The 25,542-nt window shown below is 34.0% G+C and overlaps 1 protein-coding gene across 1 annotated transcript in view; it reads right to left on the reverse strand.

Moving 5' to 3' along the window:
- VGLL3 (vestigial like family member 3) overlaps positions 1 to 25,542 on the reverse strand; it is a 135,676-nt gene that overhangs the window by 90,837 nt on the left and 19,297 nt on the right. The window contains exon 2 of the mRNA XM_049785586.1: positions 19,553 to 19,743. Within this exon, the coding sequence (XP_049641543.1) occupies positions 19,553 to 19,743 (191 nt within the window). The remainder of the gene's footprint in view (positions 1 to 19,552; positions 19,744 to 25,542) is intronic.

The following is a 25,542-nucleotide window of genomic DNA, read 5'->3' on the forward strand; positions in this document are numbered from 1 at the left end:
GAATGTTTTGGATTAATATACACCATAAAAAAATCTTACATACTTGATTGTTTTAAATTGTCAGTTCCAAATTTAGAGGCCAAGGGCAACGTTTTGGTTTGTGCATAAAGCCAAGTACAAAACCTTGAAATAGACCCAAACCATTTGAGGATTTAAATATCCTTGTTTTTCTAGAAAAGTCTATAGATAACTAATAGTTTTTGTGTTAGAGATTTTACTTGAAGGAGGGATTTTTTTACATGACTCAAGCTACTTTGGTATACTCAAATGTAAATGAAAGCAGAACATATATTTCAGTGTGGAAATTTTATATATTTACCAAATTCTTTTTTTATCCTCATATAAGTTTGACTTGAATTACCTTCAATTGCATTTGCATCCTTTGTCTAGACTTTTTGGTTTCTCAACCAATCATTAAGGGAATGCTTCTATTGAAAAGTTGAAGTTGTTAACATTACAGTGATTCAAATATCTTTAAAATATTCTCTTTTTTGGAGTCAATCACTTGTCTACTAAAACATGTTCAATTCAACATAAGGAAATATATTCTGGATCTCCATTAGTTTTGCACTAAAGAGATTTTAACTCACTCTACATGCCACCTTTAAAAGAGGAATTCAAGTCACTTTAACAGAAGATCAGGCTGGGTACAAAAAAAGCAGACATAAATGTACCCTTTCTTCTCTATTTTTCCATTTGTTTTTTATTTTATTTTTGTTTTCTTTTGGGTTTTGTTTGTTTGCTTGTTTGTTTTGTTTTGGGAACTATATTGCAAAATGTTAAAGACTTACTCTCTACTTACTCTTTACTAACTCTTACTCTTTGTTCAGGGATCACTCCTGGTGATGCTTCTGGGAACATATGCAGTGTTGAGATATGACCAAGGTTGGGCTCTTGTAAGGCAAACACCTTAAATTTTGTAGTTTATCTGACCCTTTTTGGGGTCTTTTTAAATAAAATCAGAGATATTCAGGAGAAAAATAGCTTATTTTCTTGATTAAAAAAACAAAAAATATTTGGATTGGACCATTCATAGAGTTTTGCCTGATAAAATAGCAGAAGAATGAACATTCTAATCTCAAGGACTGATGATTATTTGCTTTTTGTCAGAGAGCATAATCAGTAACAAACTATATATTTATAGACAGCCAAGGACAGCTTAAGCTTACTAACATTTTAAATTATTTTTAATTTATTAAATCATTGTGACTTACTAAGTTGTCCATGATTGAATTTCAGTCTTATAGTATTCTAGCTCCCATCCCTTTACGAGTTTCCATTTCCCTCAACTAATGTGCCCAATTTTTTTTTTCCTGTCACCCAGGCTGCCTCTAAGGCAAACACTTTTCTTTTCTTTTTTCTTTTTTTAAGTTTTTTTGGTCAGGCACTGTGGTTTGCAATACTGTTACTGAATGAGTATCTAGTATGTCACTTTACCTCTTTTTAGAACCCAGTTCTTTGTTAGTGTGATCACTTCTTACTATATTATCGTTGTCATAGTGGTTCCATCTCTATGCCATATGTTCTCCTCCAATTTGTGGCAAACTTATAATTAAGAACAAATCCTCCTGGCATTCATTTCTCTTGTCATTAGGTATTATTATCATACAATGGTTCCTTAAATCTTGCAAATGAATATTATCTCTTTATTTCTGTTTCTTTTTGTTGTTGTTGTTGTTGTTGTTGTTGTTTGGGTTTTGGTCACACCTGGCAGCACTTAGGGGTTACTCCTTGTTCTATGCTCAGAAATCCCTCCTGGCAGGCTCTCAGGGAAGCATATGGAATGCTGGAATTTGAACCAAGTTTCTTCTACATGCAAAGAAAACACCCTGTCTCCATGCTGTCTCTCTGGCCCCATCTCTTTATTTCTGTTACTCTCCATCTAATTCATCTCATTTAACATGTTACTCTCCACATTTGCCCATGCATCATCAAATTTCATGACTTATTTTGTAATAGCTGCATAGTATTCCATTGTGTAGATATATCACAGCTTCTTTCTACATGTCTGTAATTGGGCACTTGGGTTGTTTCCAGATTTGGGCTATTGTAAATAGTGCTGTGAGGTACATAATGTGTAAATGACTGTTCTGTGTTGTATATTGAGACTAAGAGGATATATTTCAAGTATTGAAATTCCAAATTTTTAAAAATATGTTCATATTATTTTCCAAAAATTTCCAAAAATTCCAAAAAAGATTTGACCAATTTACATTTTCACCAGCAGTAAATGAGTAATGAATGAGTGAAATATTTTTCCTGTATTCAGGATAACAGTGTTTATTTTTGTTCTCTATAAATGTGTGCTAGTACTTTGGTGTGAGGTGCTCGCATTTTTTCTTGACTTATATTTCTGTTTGAGCTGACATAATTTTTGAAAATTTTAGTTACTAGGTTCTACAATGCTGTCAGTAATAGAATTGCATTCACATGGTGTTCCAAACAACAACCCCCAGAAAAGTGTCACTTTTTTCTTTTTTTAAAAAAATTATTTTAACAAAAAAAAGGGGGGACGGCGATGTGGTGCTAGAGGTAAGGTGTCTGCCTTGCAAGTGCTAGCCAAGGAAGGATCGTGGTTCGATTCCCCCAGCATCTAATATGGTCCCCTCAAACCAGGGGCAATTTCTGAGCACTTAGCCAGGAGTAACCCCTGAGCATCAAATAGGTGTGGCCCAAAAAACCAAAAAAAAGTTATTTTATTGAAACCATTGTGATTTATAAAGTCCTTAATAGTTTAATTTCAGAAACCAGCATCTAGAAACAACCCAGGTGCCTGGCAACAGATGAAAAGCTAAAGAAACTGTAGTACATCTACACTAATTAAATACAATGCAGCCATTGTGAAAAATAAAATTATGAAAATATATAATTTACTTATACATGGATGGACATGGTGGTTATTATGCTGACTTATATGAGTCAAAGAGGGAGAGATAGGCATAGAATAATCTCACTCAATTGTGGGATATAAAAAAAATAAAAGACTATATGGTAATATTAGCTAACGACAATAGAGATGAATAGCAGGAAGACCAGTCCATAGTAGGAAACTTATCACAAAATGCAAAGATTACAGTTAGAGTAAAGAAGGGTATACTATGATAATGGTAGTTTGGAACTGACCACTCTGAAAAAGAAGAGGGTAATGAAAGGAATAAAGTGACATTCATGGCACCTCTTCATTAACAATAGTATCCAAAAAAATAAAAAAGAGAGAGAGATAAAGTGAAGTAAAATGCCTGTCTCAGAGGCAGGTGAGCGAGGGAGCGTGTGAGGGAAATTGGGGATATTAGTGATAGGAAATGTACAATGTATTGCAAAGCAGAGTGTCTAAAAGGAAAAATGGCAAAGAAAGAGTGAGAAGAAAAATGTACCATAGAGACAGGAAGGAGAGAGGGCATCAGGGAGGTTGAGAGGGAAACTGGGGACATTGGTGGCTACAAATATGCACTAGTGAGGATGGTTGTACATTGTATGACTGTAACTCAATCATGAACAACTTTATCTGTGGAAAATAAAAACAATTCTATTTTGAACAACCTTGTAACCATACTGTTTAAATAAAAAAAAAAATGCAACCTGCCTTGAAGTTGGCCTGAGATGCCAGGGAAGTGGAATTGGGCTGGGGAAAAGGATGTCCACAGGTAGGGCAACTGCCAGACTTTATTACTAAGGCTGGCTGCTGGATGTCTGTGGCCTTCTCACAGATGTGCTGCCTCTGCCTGATCATAGGGACCGCCTAGCTTAGCTGCTCTTTCTCAATTGCTCAGATACACAGTAGTGTTTTTGCTATGCAGGCTTGGCCTTGGTGTTGGGTCAATCAGAAGGAAGCTGTAAACAAATGGAAGCTCCAGCTAAATTCTCTTGAACCCTCAGCTGCACTTTCTAATGTCCGAGACCTGGAAGACCTGTGGGCTTGGCCTGGAGATAGATTCTGGTGGCTCTCTAGAGCGCTAGCACCTGGACAAAGTTGGAACAATATTAGAGTCATCATTGCCATTGCCACTTATTAGCAATCTCCCGAGGAGCTTGCTTTTATTGTTTGTTTGTTTGATTTGGTTTGGTTTTGTTTTGGAGCCACACCCAGTGGCACTCAGGGGTTACTCCTGGCTATGCCCTCAAAAATCACTCCTGGTTCAGAGAACCATATGGGATGGGATTTAAATCACCGGCTGTCCTGGGTCGGCCAAGTACAATTTCCCCTACACTGTGCTATAGCTCTGGTTCCTCAAACTGGTTTTAGAGGATGTTTCCACTCCATTAGTTGGGTGGACACTGGGCTCGAGGATTTCAAGGGCTTCACTCTCTGGGGGCACAGGGGAACGAGCAGTTCTCTTTATCACTGCTCCCCTCCACTGCTGCTGTGGCAGACACTATGTTTCAGCCCTGTTTCTGCCATTTTTCTCTACTCCAATGACAAATTTTAAATCAGAGTCTGCTAATCGCTGAATCTGAATTGCAGTCCTAAGTCCACCATGGACCAGGGCAGGCCTATCTTTTTCTACCAACTGCACCCATTGGACCCTTGACAGCCTAGCAGTATGGTCACCTTGAAAATAATGAATTATCATTTTTCTTCTACTGTTGTCTCAGGTCTTTTCCTTTTTAACTTCTCTCTCCCATGCCCCCACTCTCCCCCGAATTTAATCTTGTTTCAACAACTGGTCAGTTCTATAGACCAATTTACTGATTCTTTTGCTTTGGATTGTTTGAAATAAAAGCAGAAAGCAAATACTTGGAAATCATTCTAACAAAAATATCTTCTATTTTTCTCCCCAGATCTCCCTGCAACTTTTATTCTTGCTAGTTACATAATTTCATGTTTTATAAGGAAAACTATAATTCACTATTAAAAGGAAAGAAGTCATAAAGAAATGGAGACATATTCCCTGTTTATGAATTAGAAGAATTAATTTTGTTAAAATGACAGTCATAACAAAAGTACTATACAAATTTAATGCAGACTTTTTTTAAAAACACCTATAGTATTTTTGAAAGACATATATCAATTGCTATTAAAATTTATTTGACATATGAAGCCTCCTGAATAGTCGAAGAAAACTAAAGAAAAATGTCAACGGAAGTGTTTTTCTCAAATTTAAGTTATACTATAAAGATATAGTAACTAGGATATAGTGGTACTGGATAGACTCTAGACAAATAAAATAGAATTAAGAATTCAGAGACAGCTTCACATCTATATGGATGTCTAATGCTTAAAAAGGATGTAAAGGTACAAGGTGGAAAAAGGAAATCTAAAAATTGGTTTTGAGAGAACTGGTTTGCCACACACGGTAAACTAAACTCAGAAGCCTATCTCGCATTATACATAAAATTCAATTCAAAATGCATTAAAGAAATTTATATGACTGGAAACCATGCATTATATTGGAGAAAACTTAGGCAAAAACCCTTAAGGACATTGAATCCATAGAAATCCTCAAATATTCAATGCCACAGAGCAAACAAAAGTAAAGATTTGCAAATGGTATTAGTACAAATCAAGTAGCTTCTGTCCTACATAAGAAATGGTAACCAGAATATAGGAATATCCTATAGATTAGAAGAAAATGTTTGTTCATCACTCATCTAACTCATCTAACAGTTTGTTAAAACAATTTGTAAAACTTAATGAGGAAAAATACAGCAACACCATTCAAAAAATGGGGAGAGTACACTGTGTGGGGAGCTTGCCTTGAATACAACAGAGCAGAGTTTTAATACCTAGCACCATATATGATATCCCCTGGCCCTGCCAATAGTGATCCCTGAGCAAATAGCCAAGAGCAAGCCATGAATATCCCCATGGGAAAAAAAGTGTAAGTGAAGATGAACATAACATTTCTCAAAGAAGATAAACAGATAGCCAATGGGTATGTGGGAAAATTGCTAACATTAATTCCTTTTTAAATCACATAATCTATCTTCTATTTTTATCCCATAAGTATGACTTTTATTTCTGCTAGTTGTATAATTTAAAATTTTTCTAAAACTGTGTGCTCTGAATTGTAGTTTCTTGATACCATATACATACTCTGTCTTTTTAATGATCTCTCAAATGATTTAGATTGAGAGTTTCCTTTTATTCAGAAAACTATCTGAAATAAAAGTAGTTGATTAGTTCGTTCTTCACTTTTTGACCCTAACAGAAGAGTGAAAAAAAAATAGTAAAATTTATTAATGTTCCAGTGTCTTTAGAATAATTTTCATTTTACCTCATTTTCCCCAAAAACTATATATTCGGTTTTTTTAAGTATATCTATATAGATACATAATATAAATAATTCTGTATTGATATATTTTAAATTTTTAATGAAATAAGTCAATACATACAAAAACTTTAGTAAGAGTAAAAAGAGTTAAGAAATTTAAGTAGAATTCTGAAAAGTTATATAAAAGTTTAAGTGGTATTTTTATTTAAATAAAAGGAGCAATTGGCTGTATATTAGGGAGCATTATATTATAGATGCTACTTAAGTGTCTTCACTAATAAATAAAGCATTTTAATAAAAATATAAATGTATAAAGAAAAGTAAACCTGATATAATACAACATCCAATAGAAGAGAAACATTAATTTATAATTGAAAATGTGTAAAATCCTTTTGCAAACTTGCAAAGCTGGACATGAATTTCCTAAGCTGTTGACTATTACTGAATCTCTGTATTGATTCTTTAAATCTAAGTAATAATCTAGTTGGATGGAAGTATTCTTTTTGAAATGATTATTTCATTGAGTTTTGTACTATAATCCTCCTTTTTTCTGATTTGGAGAGTATCATTTTGTAAATTGTAGATCTTCTAGGAAATATATAGGTTTTCTTTTATATATAACATCCTCTTTTGATCTTGCAGCTTTCAACATTCAGTCTCTGTCTTCAATTTTTGACGTTCTGAGAGCAATGTGCTAGTTTTCCTGCTTGAATCTATTTTCACTAAGACCCTTTAGGCCTCATATTTTGTTGCCTATATTCCTTAATACTGGGAAATTATTATCTATGATGTCTTTACTATTGGTTCTTCATCAAATGATTTTACCATTAGCTATTTTTTTCAAGTATTTAGAAGTTTAATACTTATTTTTAATTTCCAGGCCTATCAAAATCAGAATTTAGCCTGAAGGCTATAGCTTGTTAACTCTGCCATAGAGAGATTGACTAAAAACAATCAAATATTTTTTTAACAGAAGAAATGAAAACAAATAGCCTCCTCTTCAGCTAGAAGAGAGGCTCTTCAAAAGTACCAAAAAAACTGGTAATGAAGGAAACTTCTAATTGTAAGATTCTATAACATTTTGGTTTTTCATAAACAGGTTATTTAAGAGGCGAGAAAGACTTTAAGCACTTATTTTTAAGTGCTATTATTATCATTTTTATCAAAATATTTTTTTCAACTATCTTAAGAAATTATATATTTTTGTTTGTTTGTTTTTGGGTCACACCCTGCAGCGCTCAGGGGCCACTCCTGGCTCTACACTCAGAAATCGCCCCCGGCAAGCTCGGGGAACCATATTGGATGCCGGGATTCAAACCACCACCCTTCTGCATGTAAGGCAAACACCTTATCTCCATGCTATCTCTCCGGCCCCAAGAAATTATATTTTGAGTTAACCTTAAAGTTACCTACAAACCTAAGTACTTTACATAGTGATAAATATCCTGTCTTCATGAAACATCTTCAGTAAGTTTATTGACAAATTTAATGAAAACTGCAATTTAACAAAAATATTTAAAAAGTGCTCAATTGAATATTATTAATAATCTTATTTACCTATTTTGTGCATATTCTAATTGCATTTTAAAGAATAAGAGAGAATTACCTAGAAGACACCCAAACAACTTCAGCTTTCTGATATAACAAATGTATATTTCATTTCAAACTCTGGAAGATATTTTTCTGCTCTTACTGGGAATTTAGTTGTGATGTCTTGATCTCTATATTTGAAGATTTTAGGCTCAATAGGCCACTCTTGGTGGGGTCATCAGACTGAACTGTGTTGAGTGGGGACTAACTCAGTTCTTGTGACCTGAAACTCTAAGAAAATTACTAGAAGGTGCTAGAGAGATACTATATTGGGTAGAGAACTTGCCTTTCATAAAATTGACCAAGGTTCAATTGCTGGTACCTCTTATGGTCCCCTAAACACTGTAAGGAATGATTTTTCAGTTTAGAGCCAGGAGTTGTTAGCCTTGAGTTTCACCAGGTGTCAACCAACCCACCCAAAAGGAACCAAAAAAAAAAAAAAAAAAACCCAGAAAATCAAACAAAAAAAAAACACCTAATACACCATTAAGAGTCAATATTTGGCAAGGACTAGGAAAGTTTAGTACAACAAGGAGGCCTGAAACATATTTTATGAGAGACAGTAATTTCACCTATAATACAAAAAGGGAAGCATTTTAGATACAATACTAAGATCAATTTTGTTAAATGTTTAGTTTTTTTCAAATTTTTATTGTAATATCATGATTTACCAAATTTTTCATAATACAGTCATTTCAGGCATCGAATGTTCAAACACCAATCCAAGCACCAGTGTGACCTTCCCTTCAACAGTGTTCCCAATTTTCCCTCACCACCATTTCCTGCCTCCATGCAGGCACAAACAAATTTACTTCATATTGTTTGTTATAATACAAAAGCAAATAAAATTATCAAAATTTAGACCAACAGGAGTCACTTTAAAATGATTTTTCTATCTCTTCTTGGTGCTACTGAAGTCAGTGTCTAAAGATTTACTGGGCTGTGGTTGGTGCTATGAGTCTTCAGTGTTACTGTTTCAGTTACTGTTCAGTGTTACTGTTAGGTTCATTGAAGATGATAGATTACTATGTAACCTTCCCATTAGATTTCTTGTGACACTACTCTAAACTATTGCAGCCAACATACAGCCCAGGATTTATAGACCTGGAACAAGTTTGGACTTGGAAGTTTGATAAGGTATAGTCGCAGAACTGGTCCATTTCTATTGATGGATATAGGGTGTGGCACTGAGCTGCTGTATTGTTTGCAGAAAGCCTTTCTGCGGAAAGCCTCAGAATGCCTTTCTAAGGATAAGGCTATCTGAGAAGAGTCAGTAGCCATTATTTTCTTTTGGAGCATGGTGGAAGAACCATGTCATTTTTCTGCTGAAAGGATGGTGGCAGTGAGCAAGGTCTGCTGGGTTTTTGGATGGTGGGGTGGGAACTGGGGAAGTTCTAACCAATCCCTTCTGAAAATAAATTCCTAGAGTTCTCAGCCTTGAAGTCATTAAGATCATTTCAGATATACGTGAAACTTGGCTCAGGTCAGTAGCGAGATTCTTTTTTAGCATACCACTGAGTAGTAGGCCAGTATAGGAAACTAAGGTTTTGTGGGAACTAAAATTAATCTATCTTAGTTCTGGATTCACTGCTTTCTTTTTATGGACTCTTTATTATTGGTGTCAAGGAGAAATCAATATTACCCAGTAACTCTTCATTTTAACATCCTATTTAAAGTAGTTAAAAAGGGAATTAAAAACAACTCACTAAAATACAAATTTGATATTGAAATTTGGAAATATGTATTTTCTAAATAAAATTATGTTAAGATGTCAATATTGAAAACCTTTCTTGTGTGTGTGTGTGTGTGTGTGTGTGTGTGGTTTTTGGGTCACACCCAACAGTGCTCAGGGGTTATTCCTGGCTCCAGGCTCAGAAATAGCTCCTGGCAGGCTCGGGGAACCATATGGGACGCCGGGATTCTAACCGAAGACCTCCTGCATGAAAGGCAAACGCCTTACCTCCATGCTATCGCTCCGGCCACTGAAAACCTTCCTTAGGAAAGAATATGTTCTTTCAAAATTGGTCTACGCATTAAGATTTGGAAGAGTGTGGATCTCTGAATCAGTAGTCTCATGTTCTCTGAGGCATTTCTGGCTTTCTTTCCACTTGCCATTAAGCACACACACACACCGAGGCATGTAACTAGTGTATCATGCTGAGAATTTAACTGAGGCTATGTGAGCATATGTCTTTTCCTAATAGCACTCTGAGCAATAGCTAATCAATTAGCATATCTTTGCAGTTACGTACGCCTTCTTTACTAAGGTCAATTAGTTCTAACTGACTCTTTTAAGTCTTCAATGACTATGAGTTTTATCTCTGTAGTAAAGAGTATTATAACTATGTTACATAAAAGGATTTTTTTTTTTGCAATTCAAGAGAACTCAGAAAACCAAATCATGTGTCCAAATACAGAGACCCTGTTAAATCCCCCACATTGCATGAATCCTGACAACCACTGAAGAGTGATACTGGTGGTTCTTACTACTCATATGCTCTTTGGGGACCAGCATAATCCTGACCCCAAGCATCTCATTATAGGAATATGTACAGGATCAAAATCAAAACTATTATCAAGATTATTATTATTATTTCTAGATGTGACATAGCTACTGTAATGGATTACATATTGATTCACTTTTCAAAAATAGAAAATGACAAAGTGCATGACTGAACTTTAAATAATTATAGCAGTGTCAAGAGTAGTAAAATGTGTTAGTTTTTAAATACTTTATTCAACTAGAGAACGAGTTGGTGTCATACACTACAGCATGTAACGAGTAGGAATCTGTTTAGAGAGAAGTTTGATCATCAGGTAATGTGAGGGTCATGTCACTCTGATGTATGCACATAAAGAATGAACAAAGAATTTTCTAGAAATGAATAAAAGCTATGGCTCATATATATCTCAGACATATAACTCAGACTTTTTAGTGTGAAAACTTTATTTGATTTGTTAGTTTCTAAAAACATCTCAATCTATGACCAATTTTTGACCCTTTGTATTTTTCAATTGCTAGTCACTAGATATTTAAATAATATATTTTGTTATTTAAAAAAACAATCCAAGTGGTTTAAATGTACTAAAATCTTTCAATATATGGCAGATAACTAGTTAACAATATATACTTACCCAGAATTGGTTTTAGTTATTCCCAGAATTCTGAGTAGCAGAATTAAAATGTGTAAAACATGTGTCCCAAGTAGAATTTCAAGGCCAAAGATATAAGTCGAAGGAGAATGAATTTGTCTTGCATTGTTGCATTGTTACATGTCATATATTATCTTGCATGGTTGACCTGGGTTTTAGCCCTGTCACTACATATGGTCTCCTACATACTGCAGGAGTAATTCCTGAGCACAAAATAAGGAGTAAATCCTGTGCACTGTGAGGTGTGGCTCAATAACCAAACATACCAAAAGTACTGAACAAAACAAAAGTCAAATAATAGAATTAATATTTTTCTCAGGATTGTGTATTCCAAATTTCTGCCTTAAAAAAGTGTAATAACATATCTCACATGTTTAAAACATTTTGTTTTATCATGGTCACCAGTGGATGCCCCAACATCACCACTGGGTATCTTTCTAATGGCCCCTTATGGCATCAGCTTTGCACTTGGGAAAGCTACAGCTCCTGGCTGAGTATGCATGCCTATAACCCAGGCCACAGGGCTGAGTAGTCTCTTGATGTATTCCGAAACAAACCCTCTAGCATGGCTGGTTTGGGCACTTAGGGGAAGGGGAAAATAGAAAACTGCATATTTATATTCTTAATCTCTAAATCTGATGCATAAGTTTGTTCCTTTTAACCCAAGTAATCCCTAAGTGGTTACTAATTCATTTTAATGTTCTTTGATTAAAAACAATTGTGATTTATGGACTGGAAGAAATTGCTGGTTTAAGATCCTACTGTTATTAACAACACAGCAGGAGAGCTCTCAAGACAACAGCTTTTCTGCAGAGAATGTTTTGAAGCAACTGTTCCATGTTTCTTGAACTGCATCCCATCTTCTTTTCAAGGGTCCACAAAATGTTGCACTCAAAGAGGCTGAATATATACATACAATCCAAACCTGATCACTCAGATCTGTAAAACAAGTTAAAATATAATTAATTTATATATTTCATTTGGAATGATTCAGTGTGTAAGTCACAGTTTTTACGTAGTATTAGCATATTAAAATTTATCCATCTTGTCGATATTTTTCTCTACTCCTCATAGGTACTCCATATACATTTTAAAACATCTTTTCACTCAATTGGTTATTAGACATTTAGTTCTAAAACCTTAACATTTTTAAAATGAAATTGCTTTCTACTATTAAAATTCAATGACATTAGACAAAAAAGTCACTGACATTTGTGGGAAAGAAGTATTATTTAACTATTTTTAAGCTTTAAATAAATAGTGAATGGCAATATATTTCAATAGATAAATAAATAATACTATCTTATCTCCTTGTGTAACCATGCAAATATTCAATAAAAAGATTGAGTTCATTTGATAAACCACAGTGATGTTTTTGAGGATCTAATCTTTAGGCCTTTATCGATGAATCACAGAAAACTGAGTGATCTTTACATCAGAGAAAATTCACTTACTGATATGCACCAGGAAAATGGGAATGAATATTTGAATATAAGAGCTAAATGAGGGGCCAGAGCAGTGGAGCAGCAGGAAGGCCTTTGCCTTGCATGAGGCTGACCCAGGATAGACTGTGGTTAGATCCCTGGCGTCTCACATGGTCCCCCAAGCCAGGAGCAATTTCTGAGTACATAGCCAAGAGAAACCTCTGAGTGACACCCTCTGTGGTCCCAAAACCAAAAACTAAAGAAAAAAATAAAATAAAATAAAAGCTAAATGAATTATCTATATCAGATCCTTCTCATTACAATAATTAGGAAAGTGTGGGCCAGAGTTTTGTCTAAAGCCATACAAAGATGATGGCAAGTCTGGTCATACATCACCATATTGCTGTTTCTTCTACCCTGTTACTTTCTTTCATCTGAGCATATTTTAAGTAAGGATTTAAAAGCTTATGAGAAAAGTTTGAGCTGGCTTAATTTTGTTATGTTATAATTACTTCCATCTATGCTACAAATGAATGCTATTCACTTTCCAATTTTTACTGAGTCAAACAAAATGTTGACACACTTTCTCTTTCTCTCTTTTATAAAAAAGGCCTCTTAGTTTTATTATAGGTTATAGATATGAAACCCAGTTGGCAGTGACTAAGGATGCTTAATAAAAAATATTGATTCTTTGACCTGTTTGAGTTCGCTGAAAGAATTCGGCAAAAATGTCTCCAGTGGTGTCCAGTGATATTGCAAATAGAATAGATGCCTCTCTCTCTCTCAAGCCACTAAAAGGAAAGAGAACAAATATAACATTGCATGTAGAGTGGGTGAAACTGATCAACTTTGCACTAGGATTCCAGATAGTGCAGAAGACAAAGAGAGAGAAGAGTTTGAGATGACTTTCTTAAACCTCAGGGAAAAGGGTTTGATTTTGTTTGTTCTGAATGCAAAGCTATAAATCATTTTTTAAAAGACCAATACTGCTTATATTGATATTTACCAAAATGTATTCCAGGGTTTTAGAAATATTACAACCACAAGGTTACTAAGCATCCCCCTAGTATACACAGAGGAAAACTGAAGAGTATTTTTCTAAGTGCTGACTCTTTAAATAGAAGAATCTCAAATGATCCTGAAAGCAACGTGACTAGAATGCTTCTGGATCCTAATAGTGGATTTTTGTCATTGTAGACTTATAAATCAAACTTATGTAATGGACTCTCCAAATAAAATTTTATTATAATGAATTCCCTCTGATTTAATCATCAACAGTTTTATTTTGTCTTTGCAGAAATGATGAAAGTTAGGTCATTGAAAGTTAGTGATATTACACACAATTATAAGTAAAATAAAATAAAATTTAACTGTTTTTCACTATACCAAAATATATTATCCTAAAACTCTCAAATTAAATTTGTATCTACTGTGTTTTATTCACTGGCACAAAGAAAAGCTAGCATCTTACTAAGCAATATAAAGCAAATGTACTTGGTTAAATATAGGAAAATGCAGCATCTTGTCTGTTTTTAATAAACATTTCATTTGTTATTGACCATCATGTTTCCATATGTGAATGTGTATATATTTAAAATGAAGGCATAGTACAAATTATATATCTTCAATTTCCAACGGGGATAAATTCAAATGAAAGGTTTATGCTTCTTAGTTAAAACCAATCCTCACCATGACCCCTGCTTATACTAAATGTTGGTTAATTGTTATTCAAGACATTAAAATTTCCATAATAAACCAGAACTTCTAGCTAACCATACAAGTCCTTAATCTCACCAATACATCTATAACTCAATAGATTTACTCTAGAAAACCATCCGGTAACTACAACTTTGTTTTCAATCTAATAAATTTCCTTATGGACTCACTTTTAAACAACTTCGCATCAACTTTTCACAGTTGATTTCTTTCTTCTTAGAAACTTCTTCCATTTATGAAGATGGAGCAATAGTACAGCCTGCCTTGTGCACACTGCTGATCCAGTTGGATCACCAGCATTCCAAGGAGTCCCTCAAGTACCTCCAGGAGTCCATCCTGAGTTGAGAGCCAGAAGTAACCCTGAAAATTGCTCGGTGTAACACAAAAAATAAAAGAAGGAAACAAACAACAAAAAAGAAGCTTCTATTTTGGCTGGCATGACACTAAATCATCCTCTTTTTTTGTTTGTTTGTTTTTTGGACCTCACCCGGTGATGCACAGGGTTTATTTCTGGTTATGTGCTCAGAAATCACACCTGGCTTGGGGGACCATATGGGGTGTCGGGGATTGAACTGAGGTCCATTCTAGGTTAGTGCGTGCAAGGCACCATCCATCCCCTAAATCATCCTATTTTTACTCTTTTCTTTCTTTGATTATTATTCTCCTCCAGCCAACTTTTTTTTTAGGTCATACCCAGTGTCTCTCAGGGGTTATTCCTGGCTAAGCTCTCAGAAATAGCTCCTGGCTTGGGGGACCATATGAAATGCCAGGGATAGAACCCAGGTGTGTCCTGGGAAGTCACGTGCAAGGCAAATACCCTACCACTATGATAATATTCCAGCCCCTCCAGCCAATTTTTAAATGTTTATAATACCTCTCTTTTACTGTATTTTTTGGTTTTGGGGGCACACCCAGCCACACTCAGGGTTTACTCTTGGCTCTCAAAAATTAAAAATTACTTCTGGCATTCTCAAGAGGACAATATGGGATACAGAGGATTGAACCTGGGTCAGCTGCATGCAAAACCAATGCCCTACTTGCTGTGCTATTGCTCCAACCCCCTAATATCTCATTTTTATATTCTTTAATGTTCTTACTGAAAATTCTTATCCCATATTAACTTGTGGCTTTTATAAGTATTTTCACACAAGATGGTCTCTAAGATTTTATTCTGCAAGCTATTGAATGGGAAAAATGTATCAAAACTGAGTCATATAGACAAGACACTTTAAAATCATAATATATTCAAACTAAAGAAACTTAAAGACATACTATCTTCTTATTGAAAAGAAACTAAGTTTAAATAATTAAAATATTGTCAGGAGTCACCATTTTTTTTTTGGCTTTAAGGGCAATAACAACTGTACCCTGGTGAAAAGATCAGAGGTTTAGGAAGATCAGGTGAAATGTGAGCAGAAAGGAGAAATTGGAGATGGACCATATGTGTTCATCACCAACTATGGAAAAGACTGTTCTTTATTAGCTATTTTTTCTTGCAATTCACTACATGTGTGCTGCTCCAGATGCTGAAGGCATAATTAATGAGTTTCATCAGTGCCTAGGACTCCTGCCTCTTACCTCCAGCCTAGATTTTCCTTTGAGTTTCAAATCCTTATGCTGAGCCATTACTCAATATATCCACATAACCTCAAGCTAAGTAATTATAAAAGAAAACTTGCATGCCTCTTCCTTTTGCTCTTCCCTGATGATCTTTATCACAGTTCTGTATGAAGAAACCTGAAAATATTATTCTGGACAATTCTATTTTCTTCATTAAAAAAATTTAATTCTTGAGGCCAGAGCGATGGCGCAGCAGTAGGACATTTGCTTTGCATCCAGCTGACCCAGGACGGACCTCGGTTCAATGCCCCAGCATCCCAAATAGTCCCCCAAGCCAGGAGCGATTTCTGAGCACATAGCTAGGACTAACCCATATGTGTCACCGAGAGTGGCCAAAAATCGAAAAACGAAATTAGTTCTTGAGCTAGAAAGATAATAAAGTGGGTAGGGTGCTTGCTTTGCATGTGTGTGGCCCTGGTTCAATTCTTGGCACCCCATATGGTTTACAGGGCACCTTCAGCAATAATTTGTAAGTGCAGGGCTAAGAATAAACTCTGAACATTTCTAGATCTGACCCCCAAATTGAAAAAAATGATTCTCTTATATTTCTTATATAATTCCCTGGAGTAAGGCTCTGAATCTCAATATTAGTTTAAAATTTGTTTACATTTTTCAAAGTTATATGAATCATACAAGTACTAAAGAAAAATACCCTAATAAATTTTCTTTTTTAATGTCCTAATAAAATAATTTATTTGTATGAATGCATAAACACTCTGCTAGCATAATATCTTTTCATTTTCATGTCAATCTCATTTTCATTTTCAACCATTTTTAAATCTATTAACTAATTTCTTGAGCATTTATTTCTACCTATTTATAAATTGAACAATATATGTAAGCAATATGTATCTTCAATCTACTGAATAAAGCATTCATTTATTTTATAATATAATTGCTGTATTTCATAATTACATGGATTTAAAAAAATTATTTTATTTTTCAAAATTCTGATAATAATATCTATATCTAAAATTGTTGTATCCAGGATCATTGCAGGTACAGCAGGTAGAGCATTTGCCTTGCAGTTGGCTAGTCGAGTTTTAAACACTTGGAACATCATACTGTCACCTGAGCACATTTTAGAGTATTTCTTGTGTGCAGAGCCAAGATAACTCCTTGTGCATCAGTGGATTTGCTCCCCAAGCGAGCAACCTAAAAATAGGATACAGATCAGAATTGAAAGGTCATTTTCTTCAATGTTTCTAGAATTGTTAACACTTTACTTTTACTTCTGATTACATATTTGCATAACTTTTCTTTAGGAACTTTAGTTGTTAGTTTTCTCCATTTTTCTAATATTTATTTTAAAATTATTTTTTCCTCCGAGATTTCATGAAAAGGTGTTTTGTATTCAACTTATCATGCTGTAATCTGGAATTTTACAAGTAAATATTAGTATAACAAATATTTATAAATATTCACTTCTAAATAACCAGTGATACTAGGGATTACTTGTGGCTTTGTGCTCAAGCAGCACTACACTATTGGTCAGGCTCCTCATACCATAGGTGATGCTTGAATAGAATCAGGGTTTGCTGGGTGCAAGGCAAGTAACCCTCTGGCTTTACTAGCTCATCAGCCCAAAATCTTAACTGATTTTTCCAGAAAAAAATTAAATGATATTCCAAATAGAATACTGATCTAATTTTCTTAAGTTATTGATTAATTTGATATATTTGCTCTACCATCAGGATTATATCTCTGTAGTTTTGATTTATTTTCTAGAATAGTCATCTTTCAAGTCTTCAATTAAATTTGTTGTTACAACCTTGCCTTCATTTTCTTTCTTTCTTTTTTTTTTTTTTTTTTTTTTTTTTTGGTTTTTGGGCCATACCCGTTTGATGCTCAGGGGTTACTCCTGGCTATGCGCTCAGAAATCGCCCCTGGCTTGGGGGGACCATATGGGATGCCAGGGGATCGAACAGCTACCCTAGCGCTTGCAAGGCAGACACCTTACCTCTAGCGCCACCTTCCCGGCCCCTAATTTTCAATACAAAAACATATATTTGTCTTCCTCATCTAAATACCCATGCTTTTATTATGAATATTAGTTTTATGATCTGAATGTTAAAATAAAAATTGTTAAAAAATGTTAAAAAATATGAAGTTGCATATTCAGTGCATATTTCCTGCCACCATTGTCCACAGTAAGACCTACTACCTGCCTCTATGGCAGACATTATTTATCTCTCTCTCTCAACTTCTCTCTTTTTTTTCCTTTTAGGTACTACAGTTTATAATATTATTATGGAAAGGATATAATGCATAGCACTTTATCTCTTTTCAGGACCCAGTTCTTGTCATTGTCAACTATTGTTGCTGTAATGGTTCCTTTTCTGTCCTAAATGCACTACCTACCCCTTAAGGCAGGCTTACTAAAATGTAGCATCCTCTTGCCCCTCATTTTTATTGTTTTTGTGCATTATTTGTTTTTGTGCATTATTACCATACATGAATGGAAATGGAGAGTTTCATGCTGGGGAAGAAATGATCACATTTTTTGGTGGGATATTAAAAAAAGGTGTTTTCCATTTTTTAAGCAAAGAGGTTTTCATCAGATATTTGGTAATATTTAACTGACTAATGACATTTAATAGTGGAAGATTAAGAATAAGTGGTATTTCTGAATTCTGCTGAGTTGATTTTAGTGGAGAAATCTAACTATATGGTACCTTTGTAGAATAACCCTAGCAGTGACTATTTTTAGAAAGTGTCCAAATTCACATTTTCATGCTGAGTAGTAAGTATGTGGCTGGCAGCAATTTGATCAACAGCATTATTAAACTTAAAATGGAGAAATGAACTGAGAATTTAAATATTCAGTATGGTTTTGTTAGACTTTTTAATTCTATTTTTAGTGCAGCTTTATTTTCATTTCATTTTTATTTTTTGAGTTACACCTGGTTGTGTTCTGGACTTACTCCTGGCTTTCTGCTCAGCAATTTTTCTTAGCACTGTTCAAGCTATGATGTGTTTGGATGAATCCCAGGTCTGCAAAAAAAAAAACTCACCTTTCTTCACCCCTTTAAATATCTCTACATATCTATTCCTTCTTGCTACTCTGTTGCATTTCCCAATACTAAGATTTTCTATTTATTTCTGCAGGAGCTACCATTTTCCTTTTGAGAGAAGAAAAGTTATGAGTTAGGGTATGAGAATTAGTTGTTTACAACCCACTAACTTTAAGTTAACTCTTCCTCATTTGCCTTTATGTAAAGACCAGTTGTAATTCAGATATAGGATGAAGCATAGCTGTTCAATTCTTACCTCTCTACTTCTGCTTTAGGTTTAGTTTTCTTATTTCTGCTTAGTCATCTTTTTTACTTGTTTGCTTATATGTTTTTCTCTACTTTTCTTAATATGTGGCTTGTTTTGGATTCTCCTATTTTGTTTATAGATTACATCTGTTGTTGAAACACACCCAGAAATAGTCAAACTTTACTCCTGCACTCAGGATTACTCCTGGTGGTACTTAGGAAACCATATGGGATGCCAAGGGTCAAAGCCAGGTCAATCACATGTAAGGCAAATGCCCTACCCTCTGTGCTATTGTTCCAGCACCTGTATTTATACATTTCAAAAGTAAAATAAAATTTGCTCTCATATTAATCTTTTAATTTTAACTCAACTAACCCCTTTACATTTTAAGTCAAGTTAATAATAAAAAATTATTGGATGCCGCTGAAAGTTGGCAATCTTTGGGGGAGAAGCAGGTCAAGTCTCTGCCCAGAAAAAATACATACCTGCCCAGAAAAAATCACCTACAATCACCACTTTGCCAATGACCTTACTTCACCACTCTGGTATAGATCTCTGCAAGGACACTAATTTTACCAAAACTCCAGGTTTGTAGTAGTTGGGCTGATATCAGCAGGACTTTTTATGAAGTGTGAGCACCCTTCTCCTAGCTTCTTGTATTTCTGGAAGCCCTGGAAGCTAAAAACATGCCCCACAAACGCTGCTGAATCAGCAATAGTGCTTGGAATTTCTGGACAACTCCATGTATATTTATTACAGTCATCCTCCTGTAGTACAACAATTTAGATGTCTATATGTTATCTGAAGCCCGTAATGTTCAGAAGTAAATGAAATAACAGAAAGGTTGACTAATAGCAAGAGCATACTAAACTTTAATGACATTACCTCTTCATTGGAGATACAGTAATTTTCACAAACTAGCTTGTCTTTGTACTCTTTTCTCCCCCTCTTCCTTCTTTTTATTCTTTCTTTATTTTTTAAATTTATTTTATTATTATTATTATTATTTTTTTTTTTTTGCATTTTGCGGTGCCATATCCTGTGACATTCAGTGGTTACTCCTGGCTATGTGCTTAGAAATTGATCCTGGCTTGGGGGACCTTATGGGACGCTGGAGAATTGAACTGAGGTCAGTCCAATTTCAGCCATGTGCAAGGCAAATACCTTACCGCTGAGCCACAGCTCCCGCCCCCTTCTTTATTTTTTAGTAATTTTATTCCTACTTACCTGAAAACAAATGTATAATGATCAACTATGTCAACTATGTGATATATGCTCTTTAAGCAAAGTAAATTAAAATTTAAAAATAAATTAAGAAATAAAGAAATAAATATTACCTAGTTCTTATTTTTTATGTTGTATCACATTATAATTTTATTACAAATTACAGACATCTCAAAAGATACCTCAGAAGATAGCTCTTGCCCTCTTATTTGAGAAATAATTATATTCTAAGTAATTATATATCTGAAGTTCAAATATAACAGGAAGTCTTATGTTTTCTCTGAAACCTTCTATAACCCTTTATATCATGAACAAGCTGAATATTTTCTATAATCTTTTTATTCTTGCTGATTGATATATTATAAATGCTTTGTCCTCTGCCTCCCCTTCCCCACTTTGTCCAGAATAAATTGCTAGACTCATTTTGCATATTAAAATGTTAGAGAAGCCTCCTCTAATCTCACAAACCAGTTTTCCATATACATTAAACAAAACTCTACTTTTTCAGAGAAGTAATTGCAACTTAACAGGCAGTTTGAGCACTTATTTGTAGAAACACCTATTATGCTGGTTTGCAAGCAATTTAATAGCACTCCATGATTGTCCTGTGTTTAATTCTTTTGAAATATTTGCTTTCCCCCTCTTTATTCTAATGAAGTGTACTTAGGTGCATAATCCTTATATTTTAATCAATGAATAGCTATAAGAAAATAAAAAATTTAAAATAAACATTAATAAAACATTCAACATAGGGAATCTGACATATATTTTAAGAATACTGAGAAGCTATAAGATCATCTAATGATTGCATGCCTTATTATGATTGATCATTAATCTAATTCAAATATAAAAATATATGCCAGATGACTCATTTTATGTAAAATTCTATTTATGACTTAATTTTACAAAATTTTATGACTGTAAGAATTATTAATAACAAAAATATTAAAACCAAATATATACACATGCCTGGCTAGGCTAAAATATATGACAAAATGAAAAACAAAGTAACAGTTATTGGGAACAAAGAATTTACTGTTTTAGATCTGGTAACTTGAGAAAGTCTCTACATAAAGTTCACATTTGATCAGAGAACAGGAAGAAATTTCAGATGAAACTATAATGCTATTTTATGGTTCCTTATACATATCACTTATCAAAAAACTATTAAATTTAAGTGGCAGTATAGTCATACAAAGAAAAATGCGATTATTTGAAATATTAATCTGTGATGTATTTTTTTTGTCAAGATTATACTTAGTACACTTTATTTATTTTCCTTTATCCACAGTGTCCAGGTTGTGACCTTTCAAGTGTTTTTGGAATAAAGGAATCAGAAACCTGAAGCTAGAAAGGCTCAACAGGAACAAGCTATCAGGGCTGCTAAGGAAGCAAAGAAAGCTAGCAAGCATCTAAAAAGACAGCAATGGCTGCTGCTAAGGCACCCACAAAAGCAGCCCCTAAGCAAAAGATTGTGAAGCCTGTGAAGGTTTCTACTCCCCGAGTTGGTGGGAAACTCTAAGTTGACAGATCCAAATCTTAAATATTTAACAATAAAAAACAAACAACTGAAGAATCTGCTAATCAACCTGGGATTACCTGCATGCTTTCAATGATTTTTGCATATATTTAATTATATGTTTAATTATATATACATATATAATTAATTCCATTTAATGCCTTGCATATACTTCTGCCCAGACTATAACCTTTATTTCCATTTGTGTATATTTTAGTCTCGAAGGAAAGATTATTTTTGTGCAGATCAGGGCATTGGACCATGACAGTTGTGTATAGAGCTTACCACTCATTCTTTGTTTAGGGATCATTCCTGGGCAGTACTCAAAGAACCATGTGTAGTGCTGTGGATCAAGCCTAGGTCTGCTACAATGAAAGGGAAGTATCTTAATCCTTGCATTATTTCACCAGCCTGCAAATTAAAGGTATTGAAAGTGAAATACATTCTCTGTCTACAGCAAAATATCACCAAAATACTTTGTCAAAATTAATACATAATACTCATATCAATTATATTAAAATTTTTAGTGATCTGGAAAACTATGGTATCTCCATAATATTAACTAGAAAACATCATATAGCCAACCAAAAATTAAATGGCCTACAATAATATCTAGTATTAGTTCAGTTCTTTTATATCAGACTTTCAGTGTTGCTGTGGAGACTGGAGGCTTTGGGAATAACAGGGACAGCAGTTCAATACTTGAGGGACCATGTAATGCTAGAGATCACAACAGAAATAACATGCAAGACAAGCACTGTAACTCCTTTACTCTCTCCTAGATGAGTATTGACAGATACTGAAAAATTATATATTATATATTATTTCTGTATATTCTGTCAATACTCTATTGACTGAATATTTAAGTACATTAGAAAGGTAGATTAGTTTAGCAATTAGATTATTACTCAATAGATTGAAGATTGAAAAGTAAGTGTATATTAATATTAATTTGTAGAAATTAATTTTTGCACAATTATAGTCGAGTAGAAAAGTACAAATGGAAACAATGAAAGCAATTATCCCAAACTTGCAGAACCAGAGAAGGGAAACCTCATCTAAAACCCAAGTAATAGGCGTCATCACTTATTACAGAACTTTAATCATTATTCTATACTGCCAAAATTTTCTCCTTGTACACTTTTCTCTGTATCATTTCATATGGATCCACTTCAACTTTATCATTTATGACAGGTGAAAAAAGATTATATTTTAGTAAACTAAATATCAATCTGGTTAAGAAAAAACCAACAACTAAAATCTGAGTTTTATTTTCATCTTAAATTCTTTGGATACCAATAATTCTACCATTTTAAATACTTTGTACAACAAAAATGTAAATAGCATTTTTGTCTTCTCTCTTTTTTTTTTTGTGGTTTTTGGGTCACACCTGGCAGTGCTCAGGGGTTATTCCTGGCTCCAGGCTCAGAAATTGCTCCTGGCAGGCACGGGGGACCATATGGGGTGCCGGGATTCAAACCGATGACCTACTGCATGAAAGGCAAGCGCCTTACCTCCATGCTATCTCTCCGGCCCCCATTTTTGTCTTCTCAATAAGCATATTGGCCCTCCAAAATTTAATGCAATGATAATCCACTCAACTTTATTTCTTTTTTCTTTCCTATTCATAATAAAATCTGAGAATATTTCTGTTTCTCAATGATTTAATTAATACTTTGCAACAATTTACTGAGGGAAAGAGCCTGTATTAGTCCTGTTAGTCTCTTTAAGTTTTATAGATATATATCTATACATATATATTTGTAATATATATGTCTATATACATATAGAGATTGTGATAACTATGTATATATTTATATATAAATAGATATTATAATATTAACAGGAAATTATTAAATCAGTGTTGAAAGAGATAATTTTATGTCACTTCATTGTGAATTCACTAGCTATTTACACAAACTGCCTTATTTCTAGAATGATCTAAAGGACACTGAAAGGAAAAGTTATTGAAAAATGGCAGAATATGTAACAGCACTATATTGACAGGTCTTATTCTAATTCTAGCATTATTTCTAAATCGCTATTGTAAATTGGATAAAGTTACTCCTATATTTCATCAATTAGGTGGAAATTTCACATCATAGAGGCTCATTTCTATGATAGAATTTCATTCCCCTATTATTACAAATTAAAACAAATATAAAGTTGATAAAGAAGGCCTTTTAGAGAGTTATCTAAGATAATTTTATGTCCATTTTTTAAAAATTAAAAAATGAATAAGATATCTGCTCAAATGCTTTGATAAAGTTGCTATGATTCAGTACCTCTTCTGCATCCCGACCCAAAGTTCCACTATCCTGCTCGACTGTATGGTGTTACTTAATTTTTGCTAATTTATACTAGAATTATAAATCAATTAATAAATATCCTTTAAAAATAACTTCTACTCTTTCTAAAGAACAAGTTCATTTAAAATTCCTATAATCCTTTTAGTCCCCCACACAACATAATTACTTTTGAGAGTCATTAAAGTGCTATTCTAGAGACGGTGTCTGGACTCAGGTTAATAACATTTGTGGGAATCCCAGTTTTCTTAGATCAGCCTTTCTCATCTTTGGCTGCACATTGGAATCATCTGGGAAAGCTTTTAAACCCAATGAAGTCTGAGAGATCTGTTTTAATAGGTTTGGCATGGGGCCTGAGCATTGGGATTTTTTAAAGCCCGCCAGGTGATTCCAATGAACAACCAATATTAAAGATACTGAATTCTAAAAATGCATTGAAAATTGGCAACCTCTGGAACATTGAAAAAGCTGTGCTCACGTTTGTCACTCTTCTTGTCTTGCTTGTGTATCTATGCCATTCACTTGTGACTGAAAGGAAAGCTATTTTAAAAAAAATTTTTTTTCTAGACAGGCTTTCTATTTCTTCGTACATTCTCATTATTAGGATAGTTCAAAATGTAGTTATTTCTCTAACAGGCGGGGGTTGGGTGGGGAGGAGAGAAATTTGACACATTGGTGATGGGAATGTTGTACTGGTGATGTGTGGTGTTCTTTACATGACTGAAACCCAAACACAATCATGTATGTAATAAAGTTGGTTAAATAAAAAGAAATAAATAAAAAACAATACAAAAAATCATTTGCTCTGTTACAAGTATGGCAATAAATCTTCTAGTGTAGACATTTAAAAAATATTTTTGTTTTTGTTTTTGCTTCATATCCCGAGGTGCTCAGGTGTTAATCCTGGCTCTGTGCTCAGAAATGGCTCCTGGCAGGTGAGGGCAACCATATGGGATGCCGGGATTCAAACTACCGTCCTCCTGAATAGGCTGCATGCAAGGCAAATGCTCTTCTGCTGTGCTATCTCTCTAGCCCCTTTAAAATTATTTTTATATTTATCTCTTGGTTTTAGGTTCACCTTGCACATGGCTCTTTCCTCAGGGGACTACTCTGGCTAGGCTTTACGTGCCTTATAAGATACCAGGGATCCATGGAACTTGGGTCCAGTCCATTGCATGCAAAAGAAGCACCATACGCTTTATACTATCTTTCCAGCCTCCAGAAAGTTATTATTTTATTTTATTAATTTAAATAATTTTTATTTAAAGAAATATTATTTTAAAATGTTATTAATAATTTAGCTTGGATATATAATATTTCAATATCAATCCCACTACCAGTTTTCTCAGTGTGGGAAGAAAAGAGATGAGATGTAATGGGGTACAGATTTTGGGTTTTAGTTATGTGTTATTTATTTTAAGGTAAAATTTAAAAGAAAAAAGAGATTTCAGATTTTCTATATTTGGAACTGAACAGCACCTCAGGTAGAAACGAGATTATTAAAAATAAAGTTATTT

The sequence above is a fragment of the Suncus etruscus genome, chromosome 13, assembly GCF_024139225.1.
Source record: "Suncus etruscus isolate mSunEtr1 chromosome 13, mSunEtr1.pri.cur, whole genome shotgun sequence".
In the NCBI taxonomy this organism is placed as follows: domain Eukaryota; kingdom Metazoa; phylum Chordata; class Mammalia; order Eulipotyphla; family Soricidae; genus Suncus; species Suncus etruscus.